The 14,925-nt window shown below is 49.3% G+C and overlaps 1 protein-coding gene across 4 annotated transcripts; it reads right to left on the minus strand.

Annotated features, from left to right (window-relative positions):
• Positions 1–201: 201 nt before the first annotated feature.
• IL1RN (interleukin 1 receptor antagonist) lies at positions 202–14,276 on the minus strand. Of its 4 annotated transcripts, XM_057743520.1 has the most exons (6): positions 14,149–14,230; positions 12,349–12,699; positions 6,080–6,131; positions 4,031–4,119; positions 2,797–2,909; positions 202–1,509 (listed from the first exon to the last, which is right to left on the minus strand). In XM_057743520.1, the coding sequence occupies exons 3-6, from the start codon at positions 6,091–6,093 to the stop codon at positions 1,294–1,296; spliced, it is 432 nt and encodes a 143-aa protein (XP_057599503.1). In that variant the 5' UTR covers positions 6,094–6,131; positions 12,349–12,699; positions 14,149–14,230; the 3' UTR covers positions 202–1,293. The 4 variants fall into 4 exon arrangements, with proteins under 4 accessions (XP_057599503.1, XP_057599502.1, XP_057599500.1 ...); XM_057743519.1 differs by lacking the exon at positions 12,349–12,699 and having other exon boundaries at positions 14,149–14,276; XM_057743517.1 differs by lacking the exons at positions 12,349–12,699; positions 14,149–14,230 and adding an exon at positions 8,111–8,286.
• Positions 14,277–14,925: the final 649 nt, after the last annotated feature.

The raw sequence follows: 14,925 nt of genomic DNA on the forward strand, positions 1-14,925 counted from the left end.
CTTCCTGGCAGAGAGATTGGCTCTCCTCTTACCCAAGGAGAGTGAGGCCTGAAGAGGAAAGGACTCAGAGGAGAGGCACCCATGCCCGGCCCTGGGGTGTAAAAGGCCCATGGCCCACCCCTCACTCCCACCCCCCGTTTTCCAGCTCTCATTGCCCCAAGCCCAGCAAGGCCACAGACACAGCCCGCAAAGTAGGTGAGTGTTCAAGGTTTTATTGTAAAACAAAGCTTAAGTCACAGAGACTAGGAAACTTTCCACTCAACACAGACAACACCCATTCACGGAGCACCTGCTGAGGGCCAGGCCCTGTGATCAGCCCTGTGGCGACCTGAGACCTGCTCTCAGAGGCTCCCGGGCTGGTGGGGAGACAGACAGAGGCACAACATCTTCCAAAAAAGTCTCAGAGTGTCGGAGGTGCTAAAATGGTCAAGGAGCGATTCATTCCTCCCAGGAGGTCAGGAGAAGTCATATTTGTGCTGTGTCTTGGGAGCTGGGGATGCTGATGGGAGGGCGGGGGAGAGGACAGCACTGCAGGGATGTGCAGGAGGTCTGGAGTGGAGAGGGCGCTTGGGGCCTGGGCCAAGGGGTCTAGACTTCCAAGAGCATTCCAGAAAGGAAACAACTAGGGGACCAACCTAGTCCACTAATTTTTCATTTTTTACAGGTTAGGGCATCACAAAAATAAGAAAGAAAAAAGGAAAAGCTATCACCGCCTTTCACCATCATTTCCTAAAGATAGGACTATTTTAATCTTCTGCCCCCTTCCAGAAAGGACATCATCTCCAAATAAAGGGCTCTCCTTCAAAGTTGGCTTAATTCAGAAAAATACCAGGAAATCCTTATTTTCCATTTTGCCACAGACTCTAAAAATCTTGCCCCTGGAGCAGCACCAGTTTGCAAAAGGAGGAAGAGGAGCCCCTTGCGGGAACGTCAGTGAGTGACCTGAGGGATCTGGGGCCTGCAGATGGAGTGAGGGAGGAGGAGGAGCCAGGACTGGCCAGGGGGCCTGGACTTTATCCCGAAAGGCAAAGGCGACCCTGAGGGCTTTGAGCAGGGCTATGGTTCCATCTGCACTTTAGAAAGGCCTCATGGAGGCAGCATAGAGGCTGGGTGAGCGGAGGAGGCTGGAGACAGAGTCCTCTTCCCAGGGCTCTTGTCTCTCCCTCCGAGGGTCCCCTCGGCCAAGGCCACTCTGCTGAGCCCCGCGACAACCAGGAGACCCCAGGCAGGATGGAGAGGCGTCTCTGGAGTCATGGATGTGCTGGGAGCGGGGCCAAGGGAGGCTGAGCACCACTACTGGTCCTGCTGGAAGTAGAACTTGGTGACCTTGATGGCCTCCTTGGGCCTGTCGGTGAGGCCCACAGGCTGGTCGGCCTCCAGCGCTGTGCAGAGGAACCAGCCGGGGCAGGCGGCCGACTCAAAACTGGTGGTGGGGCCGTCGTCGGAGCGGATGAAGGCGAAGCGCATGTCCTCCTCCCTGTTCTTGCTCAGGTCAGTGATGTTCACCGGCTGGAGGCCAAGAGAGGAGCAGCTGAGGGCCGAGGAGCGGAGAGGTCCTTGCACCCCACCCTGCAGGACTGGCCCCGTGACTGCCCAGAATAAGAGCTGGAGAAATGGTGGCCTGGAGACCACGGCAGAACACCAAGTGCCCCAGGTCTCTTAGGACAGCCGTGACACAAAGAAGCTGTCCCATGGTTACACCTTGATTTGGAGAAATCTGGCCACTCCAGCCCTGGGTCACTACGTTTGATAAACACAGGGCAGCATTGGCAGATGCCAAGGCCTGCAGAGGACTCTGTCGTGTCTGTACCTCCAAGAGAGGGGGCAGTGGAGAAGGTGGGCAGTGTATCGCAGTCCATGCAACATGTTACACACCATATGCTGGTCATTCCTACTCCACACAGAGCAGGCAGTCACTCTCCAAAAAAGTGCCTGTCCACTAGTGGACGGAAGGGACAGTGCCACAGTTACGGCCACTCACATTTAGGTTAAGATTTTGTCCAACAATCCCTAGATACAAAACCCTCTTTTCTCAGGGCTGGCAGCCCATTAATATTGCACAGGGGAGTTCCCTGGTTTCCTAGTGCTTAGAGTTCCAGGCTTGCACTGCCGTGGCTCAGGTTCAATCCCGGGTCAGGGAATTGAGATCCCACAAGCCACATGGTGCATATATATATATATATATATATACATACATATATATTGCATGGGAGTACAGAGCCCTGAATGGGATGCCAATTCATGGGTTTGAGTAGATAAGGGTTGGAAGAGAATGGTCCCAAAGGTTGGCTTTACCAAAAGAAGGCAAGTCCAAGTGGGTTGGAGACCCTTGGGCAAGGGAGCAGCATACAGAGATTGAGGTCCCCAAAGGAGCCATGCCTCCCAGAGTCCACGCCCTCGGGGTCCCTTCCATCACTGAGGCTAGGCTTAACCAGGGGACTGGCTTTGGTGAATAGGACGTTAGCGGTATGATACAAGCAGATGTTTAATAGGCGCTTGCTCATTGAGGCTTGTCTTTTTGGAGTAATCCCACTTGGAAGCCAGCAGGCATGTTGTAAGGAAGCTCAAGCTGACAGCTGAACTCAGAGAGACTTGTGGGAAGAGAGTCTGGAGGATGAGTCCCAGCCAGGCTGCCTGCTGCACGTGGCTGCGGAAGGGACCCCAGCTACACCACGTGGCACAGAACTGCCCAGCTGATCCTAGTCACCCCACAGACTCATGAGGAAGAACACACTGTGCTCGTTTTGTTTTAAGCTGTTGAGTTTAGGGTGGTTGTTATCTGAGACGAGTCCTTACCTCCAACCTGAGCTTGATCTCATCACCAGACTTGACACAGGCCAGGCACAGCTTCCCCCCATGGATCCCCAGGAACATAGCGTGGGGCAGGATGGGCACCACATCTATCTTCTCTGGGGTAGAACAAAGGGGAAGTTCAGGTTGTAGGGAAGAGGAGGCAGAGATGGTGAAGACACAGCAGCATAGACTCTCCCTGGGGATTTTTCCACCCACCTAACTAAAGCCCCAAGGTCAGAAGGACAGTGAGGCCCCATCTTCCTGGTCTGCATCCAAACAGAAGATCAAGCTAAGCACACTAGCTGCTCCTCAAGGACCAAAGCACCTAGATTCTGCCCTAGGTGATTTCTACCCTTCCCTCCCTTCCCCAGGACCCCTGTGCTCTAGACCAACAGGTGTGCTGCCCACGGGCTGGGAAAACAGCACATGAGGTCCTGAGTGGAGCTCCAGGGCTTGGTCCACAGAAGCCTGGGTGACTTTGAACCTGCCTCTTCCGGTCGGTGGTCTCCATGCCCTCATGAGGGAGTGAGCATCTCAGCCTCTCTGTGTTTAGACCCTCATTAGGAGAATTAACAAAAGGATAGGAAACGTGGGTCTCACACCCCAAGAGTGACACGGGGGCAGAGAACAAGAGGATGGGGATAATGCCATCCTACAATACTAAGCCAGCCAGCAGGGACGTGAAAACACCCTAGAGAGCTAGTGCTGAAAGAATCCCACATCCCATCATCCAGCTGCCCTTCCTTTACTAAAGGGAAAACTGAGGAACAGAGCAGGTGAACCTTGTTCAAGTTCATCCAGCTTGACACGGACCTGGAACATCACTAAATGTAGTGTCTGTGATTAAGGGACATAACCCAGTCTCGCTGATGGTGTATTACCTTTGTGTGGGAGTGAGAGATTGGACACTTGGGAATACAGGGGTCTCCTAGGCCCCGGAGGAAGGAAAAGGCTGATCTTGCCTTCTGGGCCCTGCCCTCCTAGCTGTGGCCCCGGGACCATGGTGCCTGTAGGTAGTGGCTCCCAACCTAGGCTCTACCCCTCTCCAAATTCTTGAGGCTGCCCTTGTACATGTCCTACAGTGGCCAGGCCTCTTCAAGCTTCAAACTCGGCCACAAAGCACCAACAGGGATTAGGACATGGCACCTGAAGCTCCCAGGATCAGGCCACAGTGCTGCAGACCCCAGACAGTGTGACCAGTGCCCGCACAGCATTGGCCTTCCTAGCAACTACTCACCTTCTAATTTAGTATTTGGTCCTTGCAAGTAGCCAGCAACTAGTTGGTTATTCCTCAGGTAGAAGGTCTTCTGGTTGACATCCCAGATTCTGAAAAGCAGATGGACCCAGCTCTAGTGGACAGCTGTTGCATGCCCAGCCCCTTCCTGTGCTCCCCAGAGTCTGCTGAATCTGCATTTAACTTTCTGCCAGAGGTGGAGAATTCAACACACCCATAGCATGGATGTGGAGACTGAGGTCAATGCTGGTTAAAAGAGTGGATATATGTCTATGTACAACCGACTCACTTTGCTGTACATCGGAAACTAACACAACATTGTAAATCAACTACACTCCAATAAAAATTTTAAAAATAAAAATAAAAATTTCAACACAAATAAAATAAACAACAACTTTAAAAACATTTAAATAAAACACATATTTTGAATATGAAGACAAAAGAGACAGGCCCAACTCCCACAGCTGGGAAGCCGTGCACCCGCCTTCTCCCCATCTCCTGGCCTTGCTCCTCATCCGCAGAGTCCCAGGGCAGCCACCTTCTCCTTCAGCAAAGCAGGCTCTAGAGTGGCGCTGTCAACAGAACTTCCTGGGTGCAGAAATGTCCTGTGTCTGCATGTCCGATATGGTAGCCACCAGCCACAGGCGGCTGTTGAGCTCTTGAAATGTGGCGCGACTGAGGACCCGAATTTTTTTTTCCTTCTACTGTATGAATTTAAATGTACATGTAAAGAGTCATCTGAGACTAGTGGCCTCCATGGCACAGAGTTAGGAATTCTGAGGGTCAGAGCCCCTTGCCGCTAACTGGCTCCAAGCCTTAGCCGGTGAAGGCCTGTCCCCAGAGCCTGCCCTCCATCAGCCAGGGGTCTGCGCTGGGTCTGTCCGCCGCTGCTGTCCTCAGGAACAGGTCAGCTTCTTTCCCAACTCACCCAGCGGCCTGCTTCTGGCTCCTAGTTTTTTCTGCTTGGTGAAGGGCCCCTCCGGCTGAGAGCAGGGCTGGGAGCTGTGATATGCAGTAAACAGAGCCCCAGCCGGGACGCAGACGCCCCGCTCCCGGCCGCCCGGCCACGTGCCCTTGGACCTGTGTTTCATCTCCTCATCTCTGAGAGGGGGCGAGCAACACCCACCTCCGCACGTGGCTGTGAGGAGCCCCTGAGCCCAGTGAGAAGGGGTCACGCAAACTGTCAGGTTCTTCGCGTGAGTGAGCATCTGACCTCTCGTGATTATTGTTAGTTCCTGGATGAATTGAATCCCATCTGAAGGGATTAAACATCCCTGGAGCCTCTCCTAGAGCCCCCAGCAGGTGGAAGGAGGCAGAGGCAGACCCCTGAGAAGGGAAGGGGCTTCTCTGGGACACACACAGGCACGCAGAGTCCCAGCCTGTAGCCTCGAGCTAGAATAACTCAGAGAGCTGGAGAGTGAGGTCACCCCAACACATCCGGGGACATCACGGCCCAGAGGCCACACATAGACAGCACTCTGTTTTTATCAGCATAACAGCCTTCTATGTTTACAGCAGGGATGATGACATCTCACAGAGTTCCTGACCCAATTTTTAACAATCATAATAGTTCAGGCACTTTACTCCTTACAAAACACTGTCACACTGTTACATATGCATTTGACCTTCACAACAACCCCGTAACGCAGGCAGGCTTGGCATTAACCCCACGTCACAGATGGGGAAACTGAGGCCCCAGACAGGCACTGTTCATCAGTCTGGAACTCTGGGCTGTGCCCTGCCCACAGCGCCCCTCTCTGCCTCTTCGCCAGCATGCTCTGCTGGACCCAAACCCCAGCATGGCTCCCGGGCACGTGTCTGTCTGTCACCAAGTTGCCAGGGTGTCTGGGAAAGTCAGCCAGGCCTCCAAGCTTTGCACAACTGGGATATTTTGAAATACAAGCCCCGAAGACCACGATGTGGCAGCCTCTTAACGAGAATAACGAGCATCCCTTTCCAGCCCAAACGTCGCGGAGCCTGGCATCCCCAGGTGGCTGCATTCTGTCTCCATTTCCTACCCATCCAGCCCCAGTTCCTTGGGGTCGGCCTTACCTGAAGGCTTGCATCTCACAGGGTCTCTTTCCCAAGGGGTGGCAGGCTGTCTCTGAATGGAACAGGAAAAGGAGGAGAGAGATTAGGTAACCGTGGAGACACCTGCAGACTTCCATCCTGTGACCACGAGGCAACGGGAGACTGCCATTCCAGACCCAGAGGAGCTGCTTATAAAGAAAATAGTCGCTCACCCAGACCAGGCTGCGGCCACCCTGTCCCACTGTGAGAAACGGAAACGCCCTCACATTTCCAAAACGAGAAACCTTGCTGTTGTCACTTTCAACCCTGCTGAGTGTCGCAATGGGATGTCGTAACCCATTCCCTCCCCTTTTCCTCTGTGCAATTTCCCCAAAATTGAGATTTCTATTTCCCCTTCACCAAGTTCCTGGGAAGAAGAGCACAGTGAACACCAAAGCCCCTCATCTGCCCGACAGGTACCCTGCGACTGAAAAAACAAGATTTGAGTAGAAACATTCCCTCTCCTAAGAAGCCAAGTGGCAGGGCTCCCAGCACACGTGACAACTCAGGCCACTTTGTGTTCTTTGAAGGAGGGATAGCTTTTCTGGACTCTGGATCGGGGCTGGCACGCATTCTGTCAAGGACCAGATAGCAAACATTTTAGGATTTGTGAGGCCATACGTCGTTATTACTCAACTCGGTTGTCGTAGCTGAAAAGCAGCTTTAGATCATCTGTAAACCAACAAAGCTAGTTGTGTTCCAATACAACTTAATTTACAAAAACAGGCGGTGGCTGGATTTGGCCTGGAGTTTGCTGCCTCCTGCTCTAGAGTAAAACTTTCCGAGAGGGGCTTTGAAACCAACTCTATTCCTGTTATTGACGTCTTTGAAGTTATGGTCTCAGGAAAATGGAGTGAACTCAGCGTGGGATGGAAATGAATCCAAAACCTACCTCTAGCACTTGCTGTTTGCTACCTGTGTGACCTTGAACAAGTCACTTATTTGGGTGTCTGGCTCTCCCTCCTCACGTTCAGTACGAGGCTGATTATGTCGTCTTCATAGGTAGATGAAGGAAGAAAGGAAGGGAGGGAGGGAGGAAGATTGGAAGGCAAAAGTTCTGGCTCATAGTGGGCATAAGAAACATTAACTTCCTTTCTTATTACATTCTAGACAGGAAAAAAAGAAAGCATATTCCTATTTATGGACAGAAAAGAGGTGAAGCAGGTCTTACATGATCTAAATGGTAGGAGAATGTAACGCTCGTGCAGAAGCGCAAATTGTAGCCTTTGAGAACTCGGGGGGTGCTTAGCATCATTCTACGTCACCCCATCACTATTTCTAAAGATGACCCAGAAAGACCCAGAGAGAGGAGGGCACCCGCCCAAGGTCACACAGTTGGTCCGTGGCAAAGGTATAGCCAGAAATCCAGGTCTCCTGACTCCCACCTAGGGGTCATCCTTTTTACAGCAGCAGATCTTGAGGAGTCTGATTTTATTTTCAACGAACCAATCAGAGGCTGTGTCCAAATGACAGTGAAATCTGTCAAAGAGGTAGGGTACGCTGCATATTTGAAAGTTACTAAGAGAGTGGGTTTTAAAAGTTCTCATCACAAGCCAAAAAATCATTGTGTAACCATGTTGTACGTCTGAAACACATAATGTAATATGTCAATGATACCTTGATAAAAGATTTTTCTAAAGAAGAAGTTTGCAGATGAATTTCTCAGATCTTTAATGAGCTCCTTTTCCAGGGCAAAGGAAACATTTCTGCAAAAGTTGGGTCACCTCCCTGAGTGGGACAGAACGGCACGTAGGCACATTCCCTGCTCTGTTCTCACAAGCTATGTGACCGTGAGGGCTCCTACTCACCTCTGAAACACATGTAAGAAATCATGTCTACCTTTGAGGGCTGGGTGGGGGGGTGGGGGGGTTGTTTGTTTTTGGGGGGACTGGCTAAAGGAGGTGATGTGCATGAACCTGCTTGGTTATTTGCCATTTCCAGTATTTGCTGAATTGGGGTGTATGATTTCTGGAACACTTATTAATCATCAGGTACGAAACTTGGTCATCACACCTGCTGTAAGGGAAGGCAGCTCGTCACCCCCTGGGATCAGTTCTCTCCTACTTGTCTTTCTAAGGCTACTTCCAAAGTCCTCCTTGACTGTTAAATCAGTGTCCCTCAAAAATTCTCCTTCAAGGGAATTTCCTGGTGGTCCAGTCGTTAGAACTCTGTGCTTCCATTGTAGGGGGCACGGGTTCAATCCCATATGCTGTGCAGCATGGCCAAAAAAGAAAAAAAAAAAAGATTGTCTTTAAAGATTGAAGAAGAGTAGTGACTTGCTAAGGTGAGACCTAGGGGTCAAGCTTCTGCCCACATTGTAGTGCCTGGGTAAATGCTTCTCTGTTTCCAGCCCAAATTCAAGGAGACAGATTGCTCCCTGAGACCAGAGGCCCTGGGTCTGCACCCCACCCCATCTCCCAGATCTGTGCCCTTTCGCCCCTGTGTCCTGGAAAGTGGCTGGACAGGCCTTTCTGGGCATGGGGGCGGGAGTCCCTGGGGCCAGGCTATGGAGTCAGGCTGACATAGGGCTGCATCCTCCTGTGTCACTTACAAGCTGGGCCACCCAGGCAACGGGCCAAAGCTCTCCGGGTCTCAGTTTCATTATCCATTAGATGGGGCTAATAATAGAAGGAAGCCTTGTCACGGGTTGCTTTGAGGATGGAGACATTGCACGTGATGTACTTAGCCCCGAACGTGGCACAGAGGAACTGCTCAAACAATAGGGAGCTATGATGTCTGCTTCATCACCCCAGGTAAAGTGAGAGGGGGCAGTCACAATGCCCCCATCCCACCAACATACTTTGCAAAGCCTGCTTGACTCCAAAGGGGAGGGATTCACTCCTGGGAGGGGTGGGGAGGGGTGCAGGGGTGGGAAGGAAGGAAGTGGGGAGGAGAATCCCCCTTCCTTTCCTCACACTTCTGGCCACAGTTCTACTCTTGGTTCCGTCTCATCAAATCAGTCTGTGTCCCTGTGATTTCTGTCCATCCACGGGGCATCTCTGACTAAACATATTCTCACTTCTGGTGCTCAGCCCTTCCTGAATTAAGGTTAATGACCACGCCACAAAGTGGACTCTGCCTTCCAAGTCAGCACCTCGTGCTTCCCCAAAGCTCCAGGCATCACAGTTGTACCTGGTGCCTGCTACGTGCCGAGTCCTGCCCTGCTAGACACGGCTGACAACAGAAATGACTAAGAACCACTTAAAGGGAAACAGGACAGCCAGGCCAAGTCTGAGTTCTAGAAGTGACACGAGACAGGCTCCATGGAGACCATCACTGTTGATGCCTGTGAAGTGTTCAATGCTGTCTGCCCACATAGGAAGTGTTCAATACATGCAAGCTCTTTCTCAATTTTAGTTAATGGCATCTTTCAATTCTAGGATTTCCATTTGCTTCCTATTTTATAGAGTTTCTAGTTCTCTGCCAAAAGTTGCAATTTTGTCTTTTACATACTTGATCCTATTATTCATTCTTGGTTCTTACAAAGGCTGCCCCTGTTGACTCCATTGTTTGAATCCCAGGTGGGTGTCCTTCTATTATCTGTTTTTCTCTGGTGCACACATTGTCTTGCATATGCCTGATTACTTTTCATTAACTTCTAGATACCGTGTAGCAAAAACTGTAGGGATGACTTGAGGCTCTGGAGGATGCTGTACGTACCCAGAGACAATTCACTTTTGCTTCCACTGGGCAGTGAGGCCAGGAGCACTGCAGCTCCAGGTGACTTCACCCAAACAGGGCTGAAGATGACTCAGAACTGGACTTCGTGAACCATTTGAGCTGCTCCATTTCTGTTCACTCCTAATGCTCCAAGGGTCCCAGCCCAAACCTGGGGTGTGTGGGGCGGCCCTCCTACTAAGTGGGAGATAAAGTACAAACTGTATCCTTCCCTGCCTCCGAGCCCCATGAGTCTGCTGAAAGAAGTGATTGAAAAGTTGAGGAAGGAACAGGGGTCTTTAAATCCACTCCAAGGAGCAGAGAATTTAATCTAAAAGAAAACTGAATCAGAGGGTGACATTATCAGATTTGTATTATTAACATCATCCTGGGAACAGTGGCCAGATGGATGAGACTTGGACTGAGCTTTACGGTGACTGAACCTGAAAGCAGGGCAGTGTTGTGTCACTGATCTTGGCAGTGGATGTTGACAGCAGGATCTCCAAAAGGAGTTCTGACTTGTAGCATTTGCCAATTTCTCGGGTGTAAATATGCAACCATGGACGAGTTCAAGCCACCCACATCAATGAATTCGAAGTTGGGAAGACATGGGATCTTGCTGGCTCCAGCACCCCAAGGGGGCAGGGAGATTTGACTGCTCTTTCATCTTTCTAGAGAGAAATTGTCCCCACATTTCCCAACTCCAGTCTTCTTCCACCTAGCCCAAATGGCTCACCCCACGAGTCCCATCCCCCTCCCAAAAAACAATCCCTACCTATAAATCCAGTTTATCAGGAAACATCAATGAATCTTGGTGCATTTTCCGCTGTGCTTCCTGGAGCTGCATTTGTTGTCATCCAAGTACTCTTGGGACCATTTAAGCAGCTGGCTTTGAGTGGACAGGTGTGCAACCTACGTTGTAATGGTTTAATCTCATATTTAGAATCTTCAACCAATTCTTGAATGTCTGAGTGTCATAGCGCATACCACACAATACAGGCAGTACTGTTGTCCAAACTTTGCAAATTTTTACTAAGATAATGGTATGAAGACTCTGGTTACTCTCTCTGAGAGATGAATAAAGATATTAATACCAAGAGGAGGAAAAAGGACAAGAAATACGAGCCCCTGTAGTATATAATCTGCTATCTTCTCTTTGTCAGTCTCCACCTACCCAGCCCTGCCAGGCAGCCAAGTTAGTTTTAACCAAATCCATTAGTTGATTAGAAACTCCCTACAGCAGCAGGTCACATTTGGAGACCCGTATTCTCCTGGGCATCTCTGCCCACTAAGCTGCAGTCATCAGAGTGACCAAGTTGGTTGTCCTGTCTGGTGAAGGTCAGGAAATTGTCTGTAAAGCCAACTGTGATTGATTGCTGCTTTACAAGAAGCTTGCTCTCCTCCCAGATGTAAATGGTAAACTCACTGTGAATGCTTTCTGAGGTTCAGAGTTTTCCAAGATGATCTTTGTTCCAGCAGTTTCTGGGTTTGGTGTGGATCTGCATTGAAAGCCATTATTTATCTAGTTATCTTCTGTTTTCCAAGGTAGTGTTTGCTCTTGCCTTCTGGGCTTTGATGATTGATTAGCTTTGTAAGGCAGCTTCTCTGCAGGCAGGAGGAGACGAGGTGGGGGGGGCGGACAGGAACTTGAGGGAGGGGACAACTTTGTTTCTTGCCTGCAGAGTTTTAGCCCCTATATTCTAATCTTTCCTACAGATTTTGTTTAGTCTTCATAATAGCGGTGCAAGGCAGGTATATGTGCACCCACTCTCAAGATGGGGATATACTTACACTCACTTTGTAGAATAAGAAATCAAGGCTCAGAGAAATTAAATCATTGCCCCAGATCCTGGCTGAGCCAGGATTTGAACACAGTTCTTCCTGCACTGCAGTCCAGCCAGAGAGGGAGGTGACATTTTTTCCTCTCTGCTTCAATGCACAGTTAACAGGAACAAGAATTTGTTCTTATGCTGTTCCTTTTGGTTTGAACTCACATCTTATAGAGCAATGATTTATTCCATAACTGTTTGGAAATTTTAGGAGGTTTTTTGCTAGCAAAGAAAGGATAATTCTAAGACCTTACACAGGTTAAAGAGAAACCTCTTTACCTGGTTCCATAACCAAAACTAAGGTGGCCAATTGCCCTAGTTTTTTCAGGGTTTTCTTGGTTTTAGTACTGAAAGCAGTGCATCCTGGGAAATCCTTCAGTCCCTGGAAAACAGATGATCGCCTTATCATACAAACCCTTAGAAGATGCTGGCACCATCTGGTGGCTAGTGCTGCAAATTGCAGGCACAGTTAACTGTCAATCATTGTACTTTGCCAGTTAGCCTAGTAGCAGAGATGGTGTCCATTTTACTAGATGAATAGACACACAGGTAAAGCACACCAGAGTACCCCAAAACCTTAGTAGGTCTTCCACTCAAGAAAAGAGACTATAGTAGATACAATGTTGATCAATATCTCTCATTCTAATCAAGTTCATTTTTAATTAAGCCATTCATATTTAATTTCTTCCAACTATGTAATCAAGATATGGTCACCATCCAGTAGCTTAAAATTATTTTCAAACTTAGGTTGTAAAAAGGATTTACCTTTTCATTGTCATTGTCTTCACCTCCTCCTCCTCTTCCTCCTCCCCCTCCTTCACACACATTAGCTATGAAGTCAGCAGTGTAGGGAGGAAACAGAGGTCCAGTGAGGTAAATGGCTTGTCCAAGGTAACATAGAATACACACAGGGTGGTTCCATCTTCATCCTTGTCTCTGTCCTCACTTTCCCAGCTCTTCTGTCAAACCATGAATCTCTCTGGGTTCTCTCTTCTCAGAGCCCTGTTCTCTGGTTGGCATCAGTGGTACCACCCATCCTCCTGGCATTAGATGGAGAATGTGGTTCCTCCTCCCAGGAAACATGGTGTCTTCACTGGACTTGCATGCAATTGTCTCCTGAATTGAATCCAATCCACGTTATACACTTTATTTAGCACCTACTATGTGCCAGCTTAAAATATTTTGAAATGAACATTTTATAACTATAGTGATTTCTTCACAGGCACATCACCGTCTGGTTCTGAGAGTTTGAAAGATACATAAGACCATGGGCTAATAGTTTAACACACCACGCTGGACATTGTTACACTCACTGGAGGAAGGGGGAAGGTTTGCTGCTCCTGGAATCACTGCTGTGGTTTACAAAGCACTTCTCCCTCCATGATTTCATTTGGCCTCTGTGGCCCTAGAGCATATCCAATGATTTGGAGACTGTCTGCTGTCAAGCCCCAGCTCCTCCCTTTATACTGGCTGTCTGGCCTTGGGCAAATTACTTAACCTCTCTATGCCCCAGTTTCCTCTTCTGAAAATGTGAAACATAATAATCCTTCCTCATATGGTTATTGTGAGAATTAAATGAAGTAAACTGTGCCCAGCTAGTAGTAAGCACTGTGGAAGTATTACTGTGTCCTTGAAACCCCCAGTTTGCCAGCCTCCTCTTGACATTGAGAAAAGTGAGACGCAGCAAGGAGAAATAATTTACCCATTAGAGGCCAACTTAGAAGTAAAAACTGGACCTTCAGACCGCCAACCTTAAGGTCTTTTCTCTGCCCTACATGTATCTTAACCAGAGGTTGAAAACCAGTAGGGCATAGATTGAATATCTCATTTTCTCACTTTATTGTTTTATTTAATCAGAATGCTACACATCACAGAATCAGAATATCTGATTCTTTTTGAAAAAATGAGAAGTTCTGGGACTTCCCTGGCAGTCCAGTGGTTGACTCTGTGCTTCCACCGCAGGGCGTATGGGTTCCATCCCTGGTCGGGGAACTAAGATCTCACAAGCTGCATGTCGTGGCCAAAAATAAAAAAGAAAAATGAGAAATTCTGGCCACTTGGGCCTGCATTCTAATGGAAAGACCACCTGTGGAACTGACTAGTGACAGCCCCTAATTCTCCACAGTACTTACCCTTCCCTATTATCCCTCAGATCTATGGTTAAGGACCAGATTCTATTAGAATTTCTCATTGAGCTCACACTATTTTTTCTCTCTTCTTACAGAAACATTTCTCCAATTTTCCATATCTCTATCAACAGTGGGAAATGACCAATGGACTCCAAGTGTCCCCTGATTTTTTGCACAGCAGGCATACTTCCCTGGTTCACCTGCTCACCCAGCATGCACGGGACTTGCAGTCCCTGCCTCAGAGCATCTGCGTGGTCTCCCCATGGAGGCTGTTGCCTACACAATGGCCAGGTCTCCCAGACAGACCTGGAGATCCATGCCCTTGACATTCCCCTTGAAGCTTGCTCTTCAGAGTCTCTTGGACTCTGAGACGTATTTGGTAAATATGTTTCATTCCCACTTTTCAGAGGGAAAAATAGGAGTGGAAGGAGCTTACCTAAAGCCATCAGGAGGGCCTGGTAGAAGACGAGGTCTCCCAAGGTCTTCCAGCCTCTGGCTTTAGACTGAGTGGCACAGGAAGGAGGAGCAGCCACGCCCCACCTGTGCCACCAGCACCTCCCAGGGCAGAGCTTCTCCCTCCTCCCTGATTCCCTGAGAAGGGTGAGAGGAGGAGCCCCAGCCTGCCTTCCCACATACCCACGCAGGGCTGGCCACTGCAAGGAGGTGGGCAAGGCCAGCTTCCAGAAAGGTGACTCAGACTAACAGAAGTCAAACTGGTTCTTACCTGCAGAAAACTGAAGGTCACGTGTGAGGAGCTGAGCTGGCTTAGAGGGGCTGGACCTTTATGCCCACCCAACCCCAATGACCACCAATTGGTGCCTGCATGCACCCTTCATGTAGCCAATGTGGGTGGACTTGTCCCTGTGCCAGATTCTCTTCTGGGCCTCAGGGAAAAGCCACAGAAGGTCCCTGATGTCCTAATGGGGAAAGCAGACAAAAAACAAGTAAATAAACTAACTTCATATGGTAGTAAGTGCTAGAGGGGAAAGAAAAAACATGAGGTTTTCAAGGGACCTGGGGTGGGTGTGATTTCAGGGAATGTGGTCAGGGGAAGCTTCTCTGAGAAGATGACATTTGAGCTGAGACCTGAATGATTAAGGAAGGGGAAGAGTATTCCAGGTGGTGGAACAGCAAGCTCACAGGTCGTTGGGTGGGATCATCATGGTGGGATTGAGACCCATATGGTTACGGAGCAGAGGGCATCCAAACCCAC

This window comes from Hippopotamus amphibius, chromosome 7 (assembly GCF_030028045.1).
Source record: "Hippopotamus amphibius kiboko isolate mHipAmp2 chromosome 7, mHipAmp2.hap2, whole genome shotgun sequence".
Lineage (NCBI taxonomy): Eukaryota > Metazoa > Chordata > Mammalia > Artiodactyla > Hippopotamidae > Hippopotamus > Hippopotamus amphibius.

What these genes read in the sequence shown, in the direction of transcription:
- IL1RN (XM_057743518.1), bottom strand. Translation starts at nt 6,195, where the DNA reads ATGGAAGTCTGCAGGTGTCTCCACGGTTACCTAATCTCTCTCCTCCTT. An exon ending in TGTGAGATGCAAGCCTTCAG is followed by an intron (nt 4,120 to 6,079) that starts GTAAGGCCGACC and finishes TCTGCTTTTCAG; the next exon opens with AATCTGGGATGTCAACCAGA. An exon ending in AGATCAAGCTCAGGTTGGAG is followed by an intron (nt 1,510 to 2,796) that starts GTAAGGACTCGT and finishes CTTGGCCTCCAG; the next exon opens with CCGGTGAACATCACTGACCT.